General features: G+C 41.0%; 1 protein-coding gene across 3 annotated transcripts in view; it reads left to right on the top strand.

Annotated features, from left to right (window-relative positions):
* The window catches only part of dachd (dachshund d), a 90,849-nt gene that overhangs the window by 34,133 nt on the left and 36,526 nt on the right, over positions 1 to 20,190 (top strand). For all 3 annotated transcript variants that reach the window (XM_023430680.2, XM_023430676.2, XM_023430681.2), the window contains exons 2-3: positions 13,226 to 13,341; positions 19,862 to 20,014. In XM_023430680.2, the coding sequence (XP_023286448.1) occupies positions 13,226 to 13,341; positions 19,862 to 20,014 (269 nt within the window). The remainder of the gene's footprint in view (positions 1 to 13,225; positions 13,342 to 19,861; positions 20,015 to 20,190) is intronic.

Here is a 20,190-nt window from a genome sequence, read left to right as displayed (position 1 = left end):
AGCAGCTAGAGACATGGCTTACTTTTATAAACTGTTAATTTCTCAACTCTATGATCTCAGCAAATAGAACAAGTGAAGAGTAACAAGAGGGTGCGTTCTCCTCCTCAAAAAAACAGCTTTTTATTTTTTCCTCATCTGCATTTAAAATACAATTTACATGCAATTAAATTTGATTAATTAGAGACACTAACCTCTGCCCGTCCTGCGTGCACATAATATATCCTGAATTTCAATGTCAACCAACCCATGTTTACTTCAACTTTGTGTTTATCAAGGACCATCATTATGTTCGGTTTCAACAAAGGCATTATGTGAGACATTTAAAAGAAAACAAACTGATTTTAAACCATTTGACATATTGAACCCTTCAACATAATGACAGTCTTGGCTTGAGGGAGTTTACTGAAACAAGTGGTTCACAAGTTTCACGGTGGACTCGCTCGCAACATTAAAATAATACAAGATAATATTCAGAATGCCAGTTATTTAAGGTCGGCCCTGTTAGCATAGGGGACAGCTGGGGCCGCGACTGCAGAGATGTTTCAGTGTCCAGAAGTTTCCATGCAGTGATTAATAGGAGGGGTAATGTAGTGGGGAAATGAGTAAACACTCCCTTGCTCCTGGCTTTGTGCTTCAACGGCTTGATGACAAGGGCAGCGCAAGGTGAGAATTAAACAGACCCGCAGAAGAAGAGAAAAAGAAAAAAAAAAGGGAGCAGCGGACTGGAGGGAGGAGTGAAGCATGACAGACCTGGGCAGTGAGTGGGAGTGAGGAAAGGGCGATTGGGAAGAGAGAAGGCCGCTCTGACAAAAGTGGAAGTGGAAGTTTCTCCTCAAGAAGAATAATTAAAAGCGCTCAAGGGAGGGCAGTTTTAATTTCACATGTAAAGGGCTAAAGATTTCATTTAAAGGCGCGGCGAGTGGAGAGGAGGTTAATAAGATGAACAAAGCAGGGAATGTGAGAACATACAGTGTGAGGAAGCGCGTTGGACTTTCACCTGACACGTTTTTAATTATTGAACCTCTGATATTTCTTTGTTGAAGAGAGGGGGTAAAAAGAGAAGATTAACTGATTAATGGTCATGGTAACCAATTACTCACTCATGGGGAAATAGATGTAACTTCACCGCAGTAACACTTCTCTTCTGCGCTAAACATCACAGAGTGTAGCATCGCTTCCAACACCAAAGCTAAAAGCATACTCTTGGTTGTGCTGGCGGTCTCAGTAGCTGCCTACTGGGAACACAACCAGAGCATTGCATAATGCCTCCTTCTAAAAAAGTGGACTTGCTTCTACAGTTGAATATGTGCTCTTGATCACTGAAATCTCACTCCATTAGTGCTATCTGAAGTTGATGTATTCCAATTATCATAATAAGATCAGCTTGGTCCCATACTCCATGGGACTCCAAACTCTCTTACTGCCACATAATGATCAAAAGGACTTTGTGAACTAGACCCAGAGTCCCAGCTGTGGGCTGATTTGTTCAGTAGTGGTGAAAAAAGAACTTTAATTGAATATGATGTATTTCTTTTTCTTGTACTTTTGGGCTCAGGCTGCTAGAAGAGAACAACAGAGACATGCCAGCTTGTCTTATCTTGGCTAGATATCGACCCAAGAATACTTTTCTTTACTTAGAACACTGTTCAAGACTATAATAAAGTTCAGTGTTTGCCAGGCTGCACCCCAGTTATAGACTTCCCCTGTATGATGCCAACAGCGTGCTCCATAGCTTTGACGTGTCCCCCGCACTCCTCCCCGTTCATGAAATCATTAATATTGTCAGTGTAGAGCATGGGAATGACTGTTGCACTGCAATCCCAAAATCCTTTTCCCCTCCTGCCGCCGCATTGCACTGCGAAGACACTGCACACACACTGTGTTTGACACTTACGTATTATATGTTTATCAGTCTCTAATGAAACACTGACAAGTTTCCTGCACAAGGGATACTGTGTTCCATTAATAGCCCTTAACGAACCTTGGGCACTCACAAAAAGGCTGGTCCTATTGCAGCTGACAGCAGAGGGGCCCTCAGTCCCGGCCCCCTGGAGAGGGAAGATATTAAGCGTTAGTAACGTCTGCTCTCCCTCCCTGAGTCTCTCTGTCATTCTCTTTCTCACTCTCTCTCTCTCTCTCTCTCTCTCCCTATATGCATCTGTCTCCCTTGGAAGTAAAAGGTGTCTCATTCTATTTCTTCAGGCACACATTACTTGACCACAGTGTTTAGTGTGGAGCCTGACAAAGAGAACAGTGTCAGTTAATTTGTCAGAGAGTGTTTGTGATTGATTTATTCATCTAGGGCTCAACAAATGTTTGTACTGCGATGAAGCCTCTGAACTGTAATTTACCAAATTAAAGATTGAGTGTGGGACTTTTACATATAAATGAACGTAGGTTACTTTCAAGCCTTCGTCAAACGAGTACACACGATGCTGATTAAGCCCATCAGCGGCAGGTAAATCTCTTTGTATCTCTTTGTACCAAAGTGTTAACTCTGGTGACATTCCTGCGCTGGTGCACCGGTAGCGATATGTTTTACGTTAACCGGCAACCGGTTAGCCAGAGCTGAAGAGGGGAGCAACCGCAGCGACAGAGACCGAGTAGGCTACAGCAACTACGACATTTTTCTAATGCTACAGATAAAAACTTGTGTTCAGAGGAAGGATTACAACCTAAAAAAAAAAGTACGGATGAATACGGATTCGCATTGGCGTTACCATTGGTGTTTATGTAATTACTCTCACTCCCAGAAGGGGGAGACAAAAGCTCCGCTCTGCAGACACACGTACAAATATTTGCTTGTACCATGTGATTAAAAAACTCTATATCATATCCAAGATTTAATAAGCACTAATGTTGTAGTGACACGATCAAAAAAAAAAAATGTCATACAGGAATTACACCAGTCCTTTTAAAATTTTGTGAGACAGAAAGAGTGACACTATTAGAATAAGAATTCTTTGTCCACAATGTCTCATAACCCATTCTAAAATATCTCTTGCATGGTTTTACTTGCATGCGTATCATACTAGATGTGAAATTGTCGCTTAAATATTGAATAGTTTAATGAAATGTTCAGCAAACATCGTGTGTTCTGCTTTGCTGATGACATTTTTACACTTCTTTGTCTAATCTTGTCGTCTTGTAGTCTTTTTGTTTTTTTTTTTGCGAACGTGTGAAACTCTTTTTGTCTCAGCTTTCCACCAAAAAGCTGCATCTGCCCACATGAGACCTGAGATCTCTCTATTAGAATGTGACAAAACATTTGTTCTCACTAGAAATAATGGTCTGTAACATCCTCTAATGTGATTCACAGTTTATTTGCAAGTCCATCGCCGTGTTGAACAAAATGCTATGGATGCGTCACACATATGGATAATTTTAAGCAGATGCATCTGGCGTGGCTACCATGCTATGATTAGTTTCCAGAGCGTTTGTGAGTGTGTAAACCATTGACGACATGGATGAAATATAGCCTAGGTTCACTGGGAGTGCAGAGAGAAGAAATGTACCCCATCTGTAATACACTGTGTAGACTAATATCAGCTCCTTTTCTCTGATATTGCAGTGAGATATCGATCTGGTAAAATTGTCCCATATTGGAGCTGTCTGTTGTGATATTCATCATGCTGTCACCTCTCCCCAGCACCTACGCGTTATTAGAAACTCGGGTTTGAAGAGGTTGAAGGGTTTTAGTCTCTGAGATGTAGCAAACAATTCATCATGAGAGAGAGAGTGAGCGAGAGAGAGAGAAAAGAATTCAGGTGAGGTGATGCTTGGGTAAGATTTATGTCTAGTCAGGCTGTACATTAAGAATTATATCATCAAGCGAGAGGACACCAGCAGCTTCACTGCTATCTGCTGAGTAGGCCTATTTGCTCTCCTGCCAGGCTTAAATGGAGTTTTCTCTATCTCTTATGAAGCTTTTAAGAGAAATCTGAAGGCTCAAGGAATGTAGTATCTCACCCAAACAGAGTTATTTATGAAATGTGCGGCGGCCTGTCGAAAGCACTTGTCATGTATGTGGGGATTTTAGTGAGCCTGACATTATATTTTGCGCTCAATGCCAGTCACTCATCGGGAATAAAGCCTGTAACTGGTACGTGCCACCTTCAATTTGGCCCACTTCAGGGTGGGACTCTAGTTTGAGTTCTTGTTATTTCCTCTCTTTGCTTGCAGTCAGAGATTCTTCCGGAAGGATCACAGAGATATACACAGACGGAATCCAATTCTTCCATCTCTTGCAGAGGAGTCGGGCTTTGATTCGTCTTTAACTCAGTACAAACGCTCGTCTGGGAATGTGCAGGCTGGGGGCTCCCTCTGAAGTTGTTTCTCTCTCTCTCTCTCTCTCTTTCTCTCTCTCTCTCTCTCTCTCTTCCTCTCTCTGGGAAGTGTGTGTGCTCGCACGCTAAGCTCTGCTCTGTTAGCCGCGATGTTATTGTTGTAAACAGCATTTAAAGCACAGCTGGCCAAATTGATCAGGGCTTGCGTTGGAGTGAACTTGAGCAGCCGAGAGTGGGGCTGCATAAACAGGGGCTGCTTGTATCTAAATATGCAAACACTCTCACAGCAGTCGACACTCAGGGGAACAGACACTGTTACTTCTGATGGGGAAACAGTGAGAAACAGGCCCCAGCCCTAACCTTTCCATGTATACAAAGAGAGAGAGAGAGAGAGAGGGAAGACGGGAACATTTTTTCTGATTATGTAAACATTTCTTTTCCTCCCTAGATCATTTTTGGACTCCTCCAAGTATTTACTTTTCATTAATTATTGAAAAAAAGAAAATCAGGAAAAAAAAGTGAATAAACAGTAGATAATTTTTGTTTAATGTTTCACACAGGATTCCAATCCTCAGTGCAATTAATGCTAATCACCATGGTCTTCCTGTTTAGCTTGAACTCAGAGTGTGTTTGTGAGTCGTCGCTGTCTCTCGGTCTACATCTTCTGCTCTGTCTCTCTCCCCTCATCCTCTCTCTCTCTCTCTCTCTTTTTCTCTGCTTTCCCGTCCTCCTCCATCTCTGCTGTTAGTCACTGTGTCTCCTCGTGTTATGATTACATCACCCTTTCTGTCTGTTGTGTCCATTTAGACCTGAAATTAATCACATCCGACAATCTGGTGGTGCTATTCCCAAAGTTCAAAAGCTTTAGTGGTGAGAGAGTGATATATGGAGAGAGCGGGAGAGATGGAGGGAGAGACAGAGCGAGATGGAGCGCATCAAGCATGTTGGAGGTACTTACCATTTGTAGAGTACAGTATATTAATTGCTTATCGGTTTATGATTTCAGAGTCATTTAGAGTCAATCGAACGCATAATTTTCACAGCTATTGTTCTTTGGGGTTTGTTAATTGTCACCCCACTGGCAGAATTAAAAGCAAATTAAAAGCCTTAACTATTGACTCTATCTGAAGTCACTCTCCACAACAATTTCACAAAACAATGGGGAGGATTAATGAAAATGCAGCTTGATTTCTGTTCTCCAAAGCTTTTGCTATGGGGAACCAATTAACTACCCTTCAGGATGACTTTCACTTCTAACTGCCGGTCTGTTCCACTGCCAGAAACTGGGATTAATTCTCAATTAATCCCTCCACCAGAACAACTCTGCCTTTGTCTGCTGGGGAGGACATGAGCATACAACACTGAGGTTACCCCAAGTCTGTTTGGTGGAAGAACTCCACCCCTCCTAAGATTGATACACCCTGTAGACGAGCTCTTCTCAAGCTGAAAATAAGAGCCATTAAAAGGGAATGGTTGACAATGATTTTTGTTTTAGGATTTTGAGCTTTATTAGCCATGCATATTAATGAGTCAATTAATTCCATTCGTCCTCACGAGTGGTCTGTTTGTTTTTGCCTGACCTTTTATCTTAGATGCGTTCATGCTCCGCTTGGTTTAAGCACTTACTCCATACTGTGTTTCCCATAGCCTCACGTCCAAAAAGGGAGTTTTTATGTGTTTACCACTAAGATTCTCCCCCTCTCTTTTGTTTTCTCTCTGCCACTCTCTCTCTCTCTCTTTCTCTCTCTCTCTCTCATCCGTCTGCCCTCCCCCTCTATCTTTCTCTCGCTCTTTTTCCCCCCTCTGTCAGAATGCCTGCTGGATGTATTCCTCTCTAAATGTGACAGGAAATATGCTATTATAGCATGCAGAATATTTGCCTGATGGGATTTGCAATAAAATTACTACATTTCCCTTCCATTAGGATCACTAAAGCCCCTCTCTCTAATTTATGATTACCCTGGCAAAAAGACATGTTATATACATAAAGACTAAAGTAGCCCCCAGTCCACATTTAGCCCGTCCTGCTTTCAAAGTTAGTTGAGAGGACAGGAGAAATAATTGAAAAGTGCAGCTGGACTGTGTACAATCTTGTAAGGGATGCCTAGAAAATGAGATTAATCAGTGCACAGACATTGTGGGGAAAAGTTTGCAGTGAATGCCTGACAGTCGTGCTCTTTCTCTCATTTCAAATGTTGGCAGGCTAGCAGGCAGCTCCAAGGGAAATGCGCTCCTTTCATACTTGAGTAATTGATGAATTGTATGCAATATGCAAATGAGAATCCATAAATCTTATGAATGACAGCTTAATTTATGTGAGCCTTAATGAATGCAGGATTAGATTTTAATTAAATATCCTCAAAGGCACCCTGACTGGGTAAGTTTTTAAAGCCTTGTTTTGAAGACTTGTTTCATATGCATCGCAGTTCATGAAAAAGAGAGATCAGTGAGAGTGGTTAGATGAAATTTCCTCACAGTTTTAAGATAAGACCTGTTCTGTTTTGCTAACCAAAGGCACTCGCAATTAATAAATATTGGAGCAAAATCATATCTACCAATCTCATTTAGGCTTTCCTGGAACTGCTCATTCTCATACATTTGATTAACTGCATTTACTTTAAGCGCTATCTGATTTCTAACATTTGGTACAGTATCTTTTTAATTAAGAGAATCATCCATTAGGCATGGAAAAGTCAACCAATTAGGCTTTCCTCATCAGTTCCCGTGATGTAGGAAGTCTGCTTACTCATTATCAGAGGCTGTTGATGTGATACTAAACAATCTAAGACTCTGTAGTTATGGGACATACAATTATGAAATCAGCTTTTAACATTAATGATGCATGGGAATAATCAGCAATTTATCGTGTTTTAGATCTTTTTTAGATTCTATTTCACAGCTGAGAAGCTTCAAACAGCTCTAATAGAATGTGATTACAAGAGTTAGCTCTTTGGAGCTACTGTAACGGTGGTTTTCTCCCGAAGCCTGGCTGTGGTTTCATGACACAGGCTCGAGGGCAGTTGAAGGAGTTTGACTTGCTCCAAGTTCCTCCGCGCCGTCTGACTCTGCGATTGGCTCACCCAGTGCGGTTCTAATCAGGCCTGAGCCCAGACACAGACACCAGGAAGGCACCCACTCTCCCAACTACTACTGATCTCAACCCCGCATATTAGTCCACACAGGGATCAGAGCACAGACAGCACTTTAAAAGGGGTTTTAGTGGGATTGATGCTAACTCTCTCTCGCCTTTGATTTCACACCATTTGATCTGTGATATATTGTTCCGTAACAAAGGTTCACAGTTTGCAGGCGGATGCAGCTGTTCCTACCCCTAATAAATAAAAGTGTGTGTTTTTTTTTTTTTTTTTTTTTTCCCTCCTCGCGCTCACAAACTCGCTGTAATCCAGCTATCTAGATCAGATAAGTGCGATGTGGCTACCTGTGCGAGGCAGTGTTTGACAGGTGCAAGGGGAAGCTGATTGAGATAATCCAAGAATAGGTTCAATGCAAATACAGATACAAGATGAGGGTGAGGATAGATGGATGCATGAAAAAGATGGATGAGTGGATATATTCCCATGTATCACACTGTGACTCTGAGATCATGATCATCACAACCAATAGACTGTCAAGGTCAGCAGGAAATATAAATCATCTTTTTTGTCAAAGGCAACGTATATTCATGTCATTTTCAGTGGTTTTGTTTTTTTTGTGATTATTATTTCACATTACTATCATGTAATGTATCATGCAATTGATGATTCTTTTTATTATGAATTAATCTGAAAATTATTTTTGAAATGATTTATTAATAGTTTGGTCTTTAAAATATGAAAAAAGCAAAAAAATATCAGTGATTTTACTTAATGTCCTAAAGACACGTCTGAAAGATAAACTCAAAGATATTCAGTGTCAGTGACATAAAATAGAGAAAATCAGTGAATCTTCACATTCAAGAAGCTTAAGAAGACATTTTTCTTTAAGCAATTCTTAGAATGGTTAATTGATTATTGACATAGTTTTATTTCTTAATGTTTAACATTGTGAAATGTAAAAAAGAAAATAAGAAGAGATTAAAAGGAAACATTTAAATAACTAATAAAATAGTTCTTGGTTCCTCATCAGTTAGTTTGCATGGAAAGTGGCGTTATCTGTGCTTCTGTGTTTGCTAACATTATTTAAGGCAGCTGATCATGAAGGGAGCCCGAGAACTGTGATCACATTCAAATCAGCTGATAACTAATTATACATGTATGTTATCACCACAAATCCATGGTGGAATATCAGTATCCTTTCATTTTCACTCCACACTGCAGTTTAAATTTCATTTTTATGCCAATACTTGCACGTCAGTCTCCTTTTTATTGCTGTAAGGCAGCTTTTTTTATTTTAACTTTCTAACGACGAAAACAAACCGAAGAGTTTGCTTCTAAAATAACTAATCTCTAGAATTTTCAGGAAAGTTAAACATTTCATCTTTTCTACTCAAGCAATGCTGTTATCTTATCTGTGGGGATTTTAAATTGGTAGGAATACATTCCAGCCATGTTACCCCTGTCTTTCAACAGACATAGTTAACCTCTCAGGGGATTTGTGCGCATATTGTTAAACAGTTTGATTATACCAAATAAAAAGAAAACTATAAACTCAGCATATTCAAGCCCCCTATGGTCTGAGGCCTCTGAATTTCTGTCTGACCTGGCACTTAAAAGGTAAGGAGCTGCTTTGTTTTATCAATAAGACCTTGTTTTCATGGCTGGTCACCACCCCAGCAAACCAATCAATGGGGCATGCTCTGCTATCGCTGTGAGAGAAATGAAAAATAAACCCCAGATAATCCTTCAGTTAAAAGGTTACTCAGGGCGATAAAAGCTATTTTGTTAATTTATTTACTCTCTGCACTGGAGAGATAAAGAAAAGGAACAATTAGGGAATTCTAGGTGAGAGATTTTAAAAGGGCAATGACATTGGGTTAATATTTTATAAGGCCTGATTGGCAGAGACCTGGAGAGGCCTTTTGTTTACACAAGCCCCAGACGGAATGATTCACTCGCTTGTTTTGGCCGACTGGGCGGAAATGGAATAAATATCTTCATCCTTACCTTTTAGAAACGTCAAACAAAAGCCTGAGATAAAAGGTTAATGGCTCAATCATAACCAGCAGGAAATAATATTATGCTCTTTCTCTGCAAACTGGAGTCACTATTGACATAATCAGGTTGAATTCCTAAAGATATCCAAAGATGGGAGGAGCAGATGATTTCTTTTTTTTTTTCTTTTTTTTTTTTGTGTGTAACTAAATCCACTAAGGGAGTGTGCTCACTTGGGCTAAACATTACATTTGTGGTTTCAATTGATTTATAACAGATCATAATCACTGCATTAACGTCGTTCTGGGTAATAAGATCTCAGTCACTGCTTCCGTCGACAGAAAAGAGTCTGATAGTGAGATGTCAGAATTCTGCAGCGAGATCTAAAACCGTCCTGATCTCATGCGATATTATACCTCTTATTATACCTATCACCTTGTGTTGGCTTCCTGTAAAACGGGGTGAGAACGCGAATTTAATTATTGTGCTTTTATTGCATTGTAGCTCTGAAATTGGACTCGTGTGGAGTGTATTGTTGGGCCCCATGTAATCTGATTGCCTGTGCAGCGTAGTGTGTTGGATAGTATCAGGTTCCAGCCGACTCTGCTGGGTCAACACACGGCCGGGCCATTAAAGGAAGTCTGGTTCAGGGAAAGTTCACCACTATTTTCTTTTCACCATGGCAGCAAAACAAGAAAGAGAGAATAGATGTGTAACATATTTGTGGCCCCAGCCCAAAGCTGGTGGGGCCTATTTTGTTTCCTTAATTGAAGCCAGAGATATCACGGGCCCGAATATCTTTTAGTATAAATATAAATAAAGCAGGAAACAAGATTCTTTCATGATTGACCTCCAATACAGAAATAATATTGTCCAAATAAGTCTGATTTAAAACCCTCAGCTTCTTATTTTCTGAAACATTTTAAAGCGGAGGTGAGAAAATGAAAGTAAGGTGAGAAAATTCTGAAAAAATAAACAGCGGATAAGAAATGAAAAGTACCAGAATTCCAACCATAAATCCAGTTGTGCTATCTTTTTCCTGCAATAATGGCCTAGTTTGGAGCAGTTTCTGTGCCAGGCTATTTAGGGAATCAGCATCTGCTGCTTGATAAATAGCCTGGCTCTTTTGTTTGAGGCCAGGTTGAGTTCCTCTCTGGACCCAGCTTACTAGCCTGGATGGCTCTGACCATTGCGGATGTGTTTGGATGTTAGCATCGTGCCTCAGCTGTGGCGTTTCAAGGAACTAAATTACGTATTGTTTAGGGACATTATGCCAAACTACACGAATCGCAAGGCATTGAAAAAAAAATGGAGGAAATTAATCAGTGCACCCCCTCTATGGTAAAGCCATTTCTGTAAATTTAGACACCCACTCAGTCTTGAGGAAAGGAAAAAATAACATTAATTTCTGAGAGGCTTTCCTGTTGCTTGGAGGTCCCTCAGTTCAAAGCTCTTTTCAGTTGGTGTATTGCTTTCATGGCTAGCCAGCGTTATATGTGTGCAGAGAGTAGCTGAAATGTGATCCCTTTAAACACACGGACAGATTCTCTTGCAGCCTATCTAAACTTTACCTTTACTTAACTGGGTCTTTGTACTGGGGTTCACATCCTTTGACATGATCTAAGGTTGATGTGACATTTTTTTGTCCATTTGAGGTCCTTTTTGCTTTTAGTATTGTTGGTAAAAAAGCCTTTTACCCATCACATATCCTCTATTGAGGTCTTTCATAAATAATTCAGCCAGAGTACAAGTGAAAGTGATGACAGCAAAACTGTCTGCGATCTCTCCCTCTCATAAGATCAAAGAGGTGCTTCTATAGAAATAGGAATTACATTTCCAGACGTTGGTGGGTTGAGCGGGCACTCATTTCTCTTTCTGCTCCTCTCTCTCTCTTCCTCTCACTCGCACTGCCCTCCTCTTACTTTCTGTCATTCGCTCTCCCTCTCCCTGCTTCTTTCTATCACTTGTGTGTTTTCCCTTCCAAAGGGACACAGTTGAGTGAAGGTCTGCTTTTAGTCCTAAAACCTCCAGAGCTGGTATATGAGAGAGTCAGCACATTCAGACAGATAGAGCGAGTGCACTCTATTAGCAGGACTGAGGTAAATAAACCTCACAAGACACGGCTGAATAAATTCAACTACTAAGGCGGCGCGGTTATCTGAACTAAAACACTGCATCACCCTGTAGATACTGCCTTTGGGAAATGTAGTGAAACTTACTGTAACACAAGCGGCCTCATATACTGTACTGGTCCATAAAGTCCAGAAGGAGTCATCATTGTTTGAAAAAGTCAGAAGAGCTCATCATTTGGCAGCATTTGCTAATTTAACGGTAAATGTTTGTTGGATGCAAACAGCTTGTAAACTGACCCCGAGTCAGCGATCATGTTAGAAAAAAACATTTGCCACATTAAACCTACATACAGTGAGAGCAAACAACACAGTCAGTGTCATCAGTGGAAATAAAGAGATTAAATTCCCTTTCATGATTACAGTTTCATGACAAAAGCATAATCATTACTAATATCGATGTGGGTAAGGAGAGACTTTGCCCGGGATTAAAGACAATAAATAAATCACACCTTACAGCAAACTTCACAGCAACATTATCATATAATAATGTTAGCACACCCATTTAACAGATCAATATGTAACCTGAATGCATCGGCTCAACAAATATCTCCCCGGTTTGATTTCTGGCTCTGTCCTTTTTATGTAAAACGTCAAACGCCATGTTTGTTCAGGTTTCCTCCCATAGTTCAAGCAGACTACGGAAACCCTTCGGTGTTTTAAAGATGGATTAAGCGCAGTTCATATTGGAGAGAACTTAGTATCCTGGTTAAGCTCGAAATGGACTATTGTATGTGAAATAATGTATGAAGCCAATATGTCACCTGTGTCAAGTCACCATAATTCATCTTCAGACGAGACATCCAGCTCCTTGTTCATAAAGAATATACGTCTATAGAATCTTGGCCCCCTCATTATATGCGCATTGCATTTTTTTTCACCCCTGTAGGCTTTTCTTTGTAACTATAAGCCAGCAAAGTAGGTATTGATTGCAACTCCAAGCTGTATTAATAAGTGAATGAGTAAGATGTGTGGAAAGTCAGGGGTGTATCTGCTTTGGAGGCCTTTTCTCCTCCACAGTAAGGTGGCACAGTCATTTATCATGGCTGGATCTGTGCCCCTCGTTTGGTGTAATAAAACTCCCCCATCAGAACCGTCCAACAGGTCTGAATCACTCTGTCACACCACCTTCCAGCTAAGGCACGCATTAAATCAAGCAAGCAGAACATTTCCTAAGGCAGCCATTGCCTTTTAATTTCCTGAAGAACCTTAAAATATCATTCATTACCAGAACTACACATATTTGGTTTTTAAAAGTCTCATAAATCAATAGTGGCCTGACTGCAATAATTATAACAAGTTAACATGTAATTTCCAGGCCGAGGGCCGCGCACTGGATTTTAGCATATGCAAACGAGGCAATTCAAATAGTGTGGGGATATTAATACGGAGGAACAGGTAACGAGGTACGGGTTATGAATTATGCATCAAAAAGTGGTTGATCTTCAATAAAGGAAATGAATTCACCGTGTAATCTAATTAGTTATGGAAGTCTATTATGTTGAGCTGCAGAAAGCAACTGTCCTTGAAAAGAAATTTATTTACAGTACATGTTAGCTCTTTGGAATGGAATTGCATTCTGGAGTGCTCCAAATGTTAACACCCCCCCGCCCCCTCCCCCCCTGCCACCATCACCACCCACACAACCCCCTCCTCCCTCTGCCAGTCTCCTCCATGTCTCTCACCCGCGTTCTCCTCCTTCTCTGCCCCGGTGTTTTAGCTCCAGACCCGGCCGGCCTCCGAAGAGGACCCAGAGTGTGACATCGCCAGAGAACCCCCACATCATGCCCCACTCAGTCCCTGGCCTCATGTCCCCTGGCATGATCCCACCCACAGGTATGGTTTGGTCTTAGTCTGTGGCGCTCCGTCGCTGTTGCTAAGGCTCTGATTTGCTCTGTCTGGGTCTCTTCTATCTCCCTCTTTCTATCTGTCACACACATACTCATACACACAACGACACACACACACACAAAACCTCCCTACGAGTGGCCTCCCTGCAGCTTGTCCTCGAAATGGCAACCAGTCCAAAGTGACACATGCACCCAACCACCAGACACCAGCCGCTCACTCGTTTACCAAAAACAGATCCTCTGCTCAACCCCCGGAAACCAAAAGGGGGAGAATAAATTGGAGTGGAGATCTTTTCTCTCAGATTATTCCAGTAGATGTTGCATTTTGCCTTGAGTGCATTCTAATTAGTGCGATTAAATCCACTCCACTGGTATATGTACATAGGCACTAGTGATGCTAAAGCAAGCTTATCGCCACAAGAATCAACAACAACCATTTGTGCCCTAACTTACCCCTGGGCCAAGTCTTATTGCAACTAATGCTTTTGTTCTATTTGTGGCTGGCTTCATTGTGACTGCTTTGATGTTGGTGGCTGTAAGTGCTCTGATTTGCATATTTTGCTCTCCTTTTTGATATGTATTTAATGATATTGTACTGTCGAAAGGAGCTCTTTGAATGCTCACCCAGCATACAGTACACATTGTATTTTACCAACTGTTAACTGTAGTTCTTTACAAAGAGGTAGTTTTCCATTGTGATCTTTGGTGTATAGCAATTTTAACACACTAGAAATTATCTTAACTCACAGTCTCCAGCTGTTTTTTTTAATTTTTCTTCAGCAAAGCAGCGTCTGGGAGGTGTTTGAAATTCAGTATTGCACACAGATTGGGCCATCCTTGTGATTCAGCACAATGGAGGCTCACAGGCTAGTGCTTTGAACTCTGGGAATAGGGTGAGGTCAGTGGCTATCTGCGCTGTAGTATAGAATGCGAACTTAAAGGCCGAAGTGAACACAGAGGAGGACAAAGTTGAGAAAGACCCGTGTTATTTAGTGGAACATAAAGCAACAGAAAAGCCTTTTGATATCATCCCCTTTTAAGCCCAGCGGGACTCTATGATCTTGACATTTAGTCAGGGTATTCAAGGGGCAGAGATAAAGTAATTGAGGTTTTCTGGTCTTCTCATAACTGCCTTAAGCTTCCTAACTGTGGCGAGACAGAACTTTTCCATCAATTTCTGTGTTATAATTAAACCATTTATTGTTTTGATGATGGTATTAAGCATTAAACGTCAAGGAAGTTACAGATTCTGACAGATTAATAATGAAGTATAATTGACCACACAGAAGTTAGCATCTAAGTAGGCGACTAATTGATCTCCCTGTCATGTCGAAATGTACTGATTGATGATAAAAAAGCAACATTGAGAAACTGTCTTAAATAGTTACACTATCATGTCATGTCAGATTAGTTCATTTTTCAGATGAGTTAGCGCCTGCACACACAGACGGAATATGGGCCGACGGCTTCACCAATACTCCAAGACGCCAAAAAAAAAGCAAAAAAAAAAAAGCCATAGCACAGTTTAATTTGGGCTGCAGAGAAAGAGCCAAATACTCCATGAAATGTTTTGTTCACAGTAGAATGTCAATTCTCTCCCGGTGTTGCATGTGTAAATCTGTGATGCAGGTACTTCTCCCTCAGCCCCTTTTGACTCAGGAGTGGTTGCCTCACGCTCAAATTTGGCAAAAGTAAAAAGAAAAATCAATTATCTAATCTTCTAGCCTCGTATGGGACAAGGAGCTGACAGAACCAATGCATCCTTTTCCACTTCACCCTGTTTTAAGGAATTGTGTTTGCTGTAATTTCATCATGCAAACCATGATCCATCAAATGTTTTTTTTTAGTGTTTTTAGTTATTAGACATGGAGATTAGACATAGACTCAAATCACATTAGATTAAAATCAATGACCATATTCAACACAGTGGAAAGATGTCTTCTTCACACTCCTAACAGGACCAGAGAAGCCTATGTGAAACACATTGTTAACATATGTATCTTTGCCCTTGACACCAGTTCCATTTAGAAAAGTACATCTTAATATGCTTAGGTTTCCATTTAAGGAAATACCCCCATATGTGTGTGAAAGCACACGTGTGTATGTGTGAGTGTCTTGAATGCGTGCATGCAAGTATCATGCCCGAGGGGGGTGGGGGGAAGGGGTGGGTTGTGGGGGTGTGGGGTTTGCTCTGGAGCCTTTCCAGTTGCTGATGCATTACAGGCAGATTGGCCCTCAAATCGGATTATTTGCTGTGGACTGACACCACACTGAGATGACATCTCCTTTAAAGTGGAGAGGGCCTCCACTCACACTCTGGCCACTACTTAAGCAGCAGCTTCAATATAATTCATTTATGTCCTGGATATGGCTTCAACCTTTTGAATAACGCAAGAGTACTGCATTTACCATTAGAGAAATGAATGTCACCTACATCTTACCGGGGTGCATCCTGTACTTTACCGATAAAAACAATATTTTCTAATGCTAGACGCCTCTGCCTTACTGTACAAGACTGCGTGTAAGATACCAGTGCCTCTGAGAGCCCGTTCTTCCTACAAGTATTGTAGGTGGAGACATATTGTAATATTTATGTTCTTTTGATGTACAATTAGCATGTCAGCTTCTAGAGTGGATCATCTAATCTGGTGCCACTTCAAGCTGCTTTAAAATAGATCCAGTATGCACCAGGTAATTTAGTGTCAGTTCTTTGTGCCTTTACCCCTCCTCTATCAGTTCGCTGCTTGTCATAAGGTTAGCGCGCTCTGTAATTGATACTAAATTTGTCATGATGTGGATAGCACAGTTCAAGTGGTGCAGCGTACCTAAGAGTCGCGTTGTTCCCAACCCCAGTTTGTCATTGCTGTGCTGCCACCAGTCCATGCATTAAATTAGGCGGCCATACTCATTGACATGGAGTGTCTCTTCTCTACTTATCCTGCTTGCCTGATAAATAAAGTGTGTTTTCATTCGTTGCCCATGGTGCAGTCCCAAACAGAGAACAGAACAGAAACACAACAGATAAGCTCTGGTTATTTTTCTTGCTTTTCTTTTTTTTATCACCGCTAGAGAAAGTCATAAAAGTCAGTCTTTTGTGTACTGATGTGAAGTTAATCTGATTTTAATTTAATTATACGAGTTAGTTGCGGAGGGCACAGGCATTGGGGTGTTTGTTGTAAGAATGTTCTGACACTGGCGCAGGTATGGGGCAGCTAGCATGTTAATTAATGATGAAGATCCTGACAATATGCAGAGGCATGACAGCGTTAAGCCAGTCGGCTGCTGCTTCCTTTGCATATTAATAGATCCTTCATTATTATTTAATATGACAGCTGCTCCAAGGGCTACCATCAGACCTTGTCTCTGTTATTTGCTGTTTTGTGCTCCCCATGTGACAGTGCCATGCTATTCTCTATTTGTTGAAATGTTCCCTTTTTCTGTTCACCGACTGGTGTGGCTCTCTACATGCGGCCGTGATGCGCTGTTTGTTTTGTGCTCAGGAGGATTCTGACCGTGTGTCTATATGAGAGAAAGTGTCTGAATCTAAAGGTGACTTTGAAAGAATATATGAGGCTGGATTGTTTTGTTTGCATAGTAATGAATGCAGATTAGCGCTGAGTGGGATTGGTCTTGTTGACGTTTAGACTTCTAGTGGCTTAATAGACTTGTTGCTGGGCGCCAGCATCTCCCAGGCTACCTCATAACATCCACTGTATTGAGGTGTTTGTTATGTGGATATGACAATTGATCTGTTGAAATGAAACAATTATCAGAACAAAGATTTCGATTTATGTAGTTTGTCACTTAGTCAAACACAAGGGTGGAGGTTGCAGCAGAATGATAAATGAAAAATGGAAAAGTGATCATTTCACTGTAATACAAATCCACTTCTTACCTCAACATTTGATTAAAATCTATTGCTTTCTTCTGCAAGGATTAATTTACTTTTTTCTTTTGTTTAATTTTTTTTTTTTTTTTTTTACAGCTCAGTCCAGTTTACAAACGAAAAAAAAGAAATGTTGAGGACACACAGGCCGCAGTGCAATAAACAACAGTGTTCTAACAGCCAAAGTTAGAGAGCATCAGAGAGCACCACTGCGGCACTCCTTTGAGCGGCACCTGATTTGTGGGGGGAATTTATCACACAAACAGCCCAGAGGTGATTTCAATATTTACTCGGCAGTCTGTTCTGCATACGTCTCATTTGGAAAACAGTTGACTCTTGCCCATTATACACAAATGAAGGCTGACCTTCAGACTGGGCAGAGGCCACATTCATTATGTGGAAAAGTATCACCTTCTTATGAGGCAATGGCTTTTTCTTTTTTTTTTTTTCCCCCTGCTCTGCCTATGCATATGGAACAGCAGCCAGGGCCCATTGCAAACGAGAGGGCCCTCGTTGACATGATGTATACTGTACGTCAATATGGTACTGATGTATTTTAAGATGCAAACAAGGCTTTAAATTATATGCACCTCCATGTCAGTGGCTCAGAGTGACTCTCGCCATCTGCCTATCAGCTGGGGATGAGAGGAGAGAGGGTGCCCAGGCTGGTATGTTCTTGTGTGCGTGTTTCTCAGTGCGCGCCTGTGCCTCTGTGTGCGTGCATGCTTGCATGTATCTATTAAAGCCACATGTTTGATTTCTTCCTCTCCTTGTACTTGTGTCTCCCCTCAACTGCATGGCTAATAGCCGCTCTTGAGTCCCATCATGAAGACGTGACAGCTGAGCGATGATAAACGCAGACGTTGCCTTGTTCTGCATCAAACGTAAGGCAAACCTGCATATCAAGTATAAGCAGCCTCTGTGAAAGGGCAGGTGATATACCGTATTGTGGATATGAGTGATTCCGCTAATAGGTACATATCTTTTTCTCGCCATGCAGCTTTGATTTTTGTTGCTAGGGTTGGCAAGAAGAGTCGTCGGACTCTCCTGAGACACACCAGGCCTAGAGGAGCTTTACCACTATCTGTCCCTGCTGTTTGAGACCAGCCTCATGAATAAAGATTTCAGTCACGTTCAATACACCAGAACCCTGGAAGTACCACAATGACAAACCAGCGCTTTATGGTCTCTGCAGTGTGCTAAGCATATGTATGTCTATAATCGCAGACTTACTATATCAATCATATAAAGTCAGTTTTGATCGAGGTGGACGAGCATGTAAAATAATGCTATTGCAGTATATATTCAGAGGTGGCTGTGGAAATGGGAATGATTATTTAAAATGTGATGTCAATAGTCATTTAGTCTGCTCAAGAAGACAGCAGCGTTGAGCCTGAGAAGAATCCATTCAAATTCTCAAAAATATTTGACATTTTGTCAGAAATTGATGGAAAATGAGAAAGTGATATGCATATTAAAGAATGTATTATAATGGTTGCATTGTATAAAACTGTACAAACATTTGTATAGGTTATTGACTCTCAGACAGGATTTTATGGGCAGTTAAAAACTTAAAAATGCCTTTCAAACAAACACAATGAAATATGTTACAATCTGTCTTCATTTTTTTGTGATTTTTTTTTTTAAATGTATTTTTATTTTTTATGCCTTTCTTTCGCTTGATAAAAGTTTAGAGCTCTTGTTGCCACCTCATTATTTTCTCACCTCAAAAGTCCTTTAAATGAAGATGAATTTCATACATTGCTTCATTTATTTTATTTTTTTTATGGATCATATTCCTTAGTTAATTTTCATACATGGCCCTCTTAAGTACTGAATAAACTCAAAGCCATTTTCAAGTATCAAAGAATAAAATACTTGAACCCGTGGTACATTGTTTATAGTTTTCCATTCTGTGTGATGACTGGCCTTGACTCTCAGAAGAGCCCTCTTATTATGAAGCACTACAGTATATAGCTGTGAAGAATTTGAATACCAATGTTAGGCATTATTCTGGGTGATTCGGATATGATGAATACATTAGAAACACCCTTGCTAAGAGGTCTTTTAAGACACAGTTCTCGCTCTGTACTCGTTCACATGCTGAACCTGTCTCACTTCCTGTTTCACTTTTTCTCTCCCTGAACCCTCCGGTGTCACCCTGTATCACCATGCCTCCCTTATATATATATACGCATATGTTGTGCATTATAAGTTGTACACACAAAATGCTTGCATCATGTACTGTTATCTTGACTGCATCTATTCCCATCAAGGTAGAAATACATCAATACAGTGGCGAGGAATGCCAGAGTTGGTGAAACATTCATAAAAATCATATGCTGCCACACACACAGGGATCCATCCCATCAGCATGATAACCTGCTGTGAAGATATCCCCTGTCAGAAGATGAAAAACCAAGCCGTGATCTCATAGATGCTTATTCCGCATGGTGTATAAAATTATTCATTGTTTTATTATTTCAAAATTCCTCTTTCATTGTTTTTTTTTTTTCCCGTCAGGGCAGGTTTGTGAAAGGTTTTGCAGGTGCAGTGGCTCAGCCCCAGCAGACATGTAGCGGTCTGTAAGCGCTCTGTCTCCTCTGCCTCCTCTCTCCAGGCCTGACAGCAGCGGCGGCAGCAGCTGCCAACGCAGCCATCGCAGAGGCCATGAAGGTCAAGAAGATCAAGCTGGAGGCGATGAGCAGCTACCACGGCAACGCCAACCACCATGGGGCCGACGGAGAGAATGGAGACCTCAGTTCTAGCGTTGGTGAGGATGCCCTTCACGCACGCACACACACACACACACACACACACACACACACTGTCACAAACACACCCATACTCTCATAAATGCTTGCTGCAAACTATTGTTTGTGCCTGTAGAGACAGAGACAAAGAGACAAACACACACATCTTATATTTTAATAATAGATGGACAGAGAA

Source organism: Seriola lalandi, unplaced genomic scaffold (genome assembly GCF_002814215.2).
Source record: "Seriola lalandi dorsalis isolate HSWRI2012SDOR001 ecotype SW California unplaced genomic scaffold, Sedor1 jcf7180002054908, whole genome shotgun sequence".
Taxonomy (NCBI): Eukaryota; Metazoa; Chordata; class Actinopteri; order Carangiformes; family Carangidae; genus Seriola; species Seriola lalandi.
This window is presented reverse-complemented; position numbering and strand designations above follow the sequence as displayed.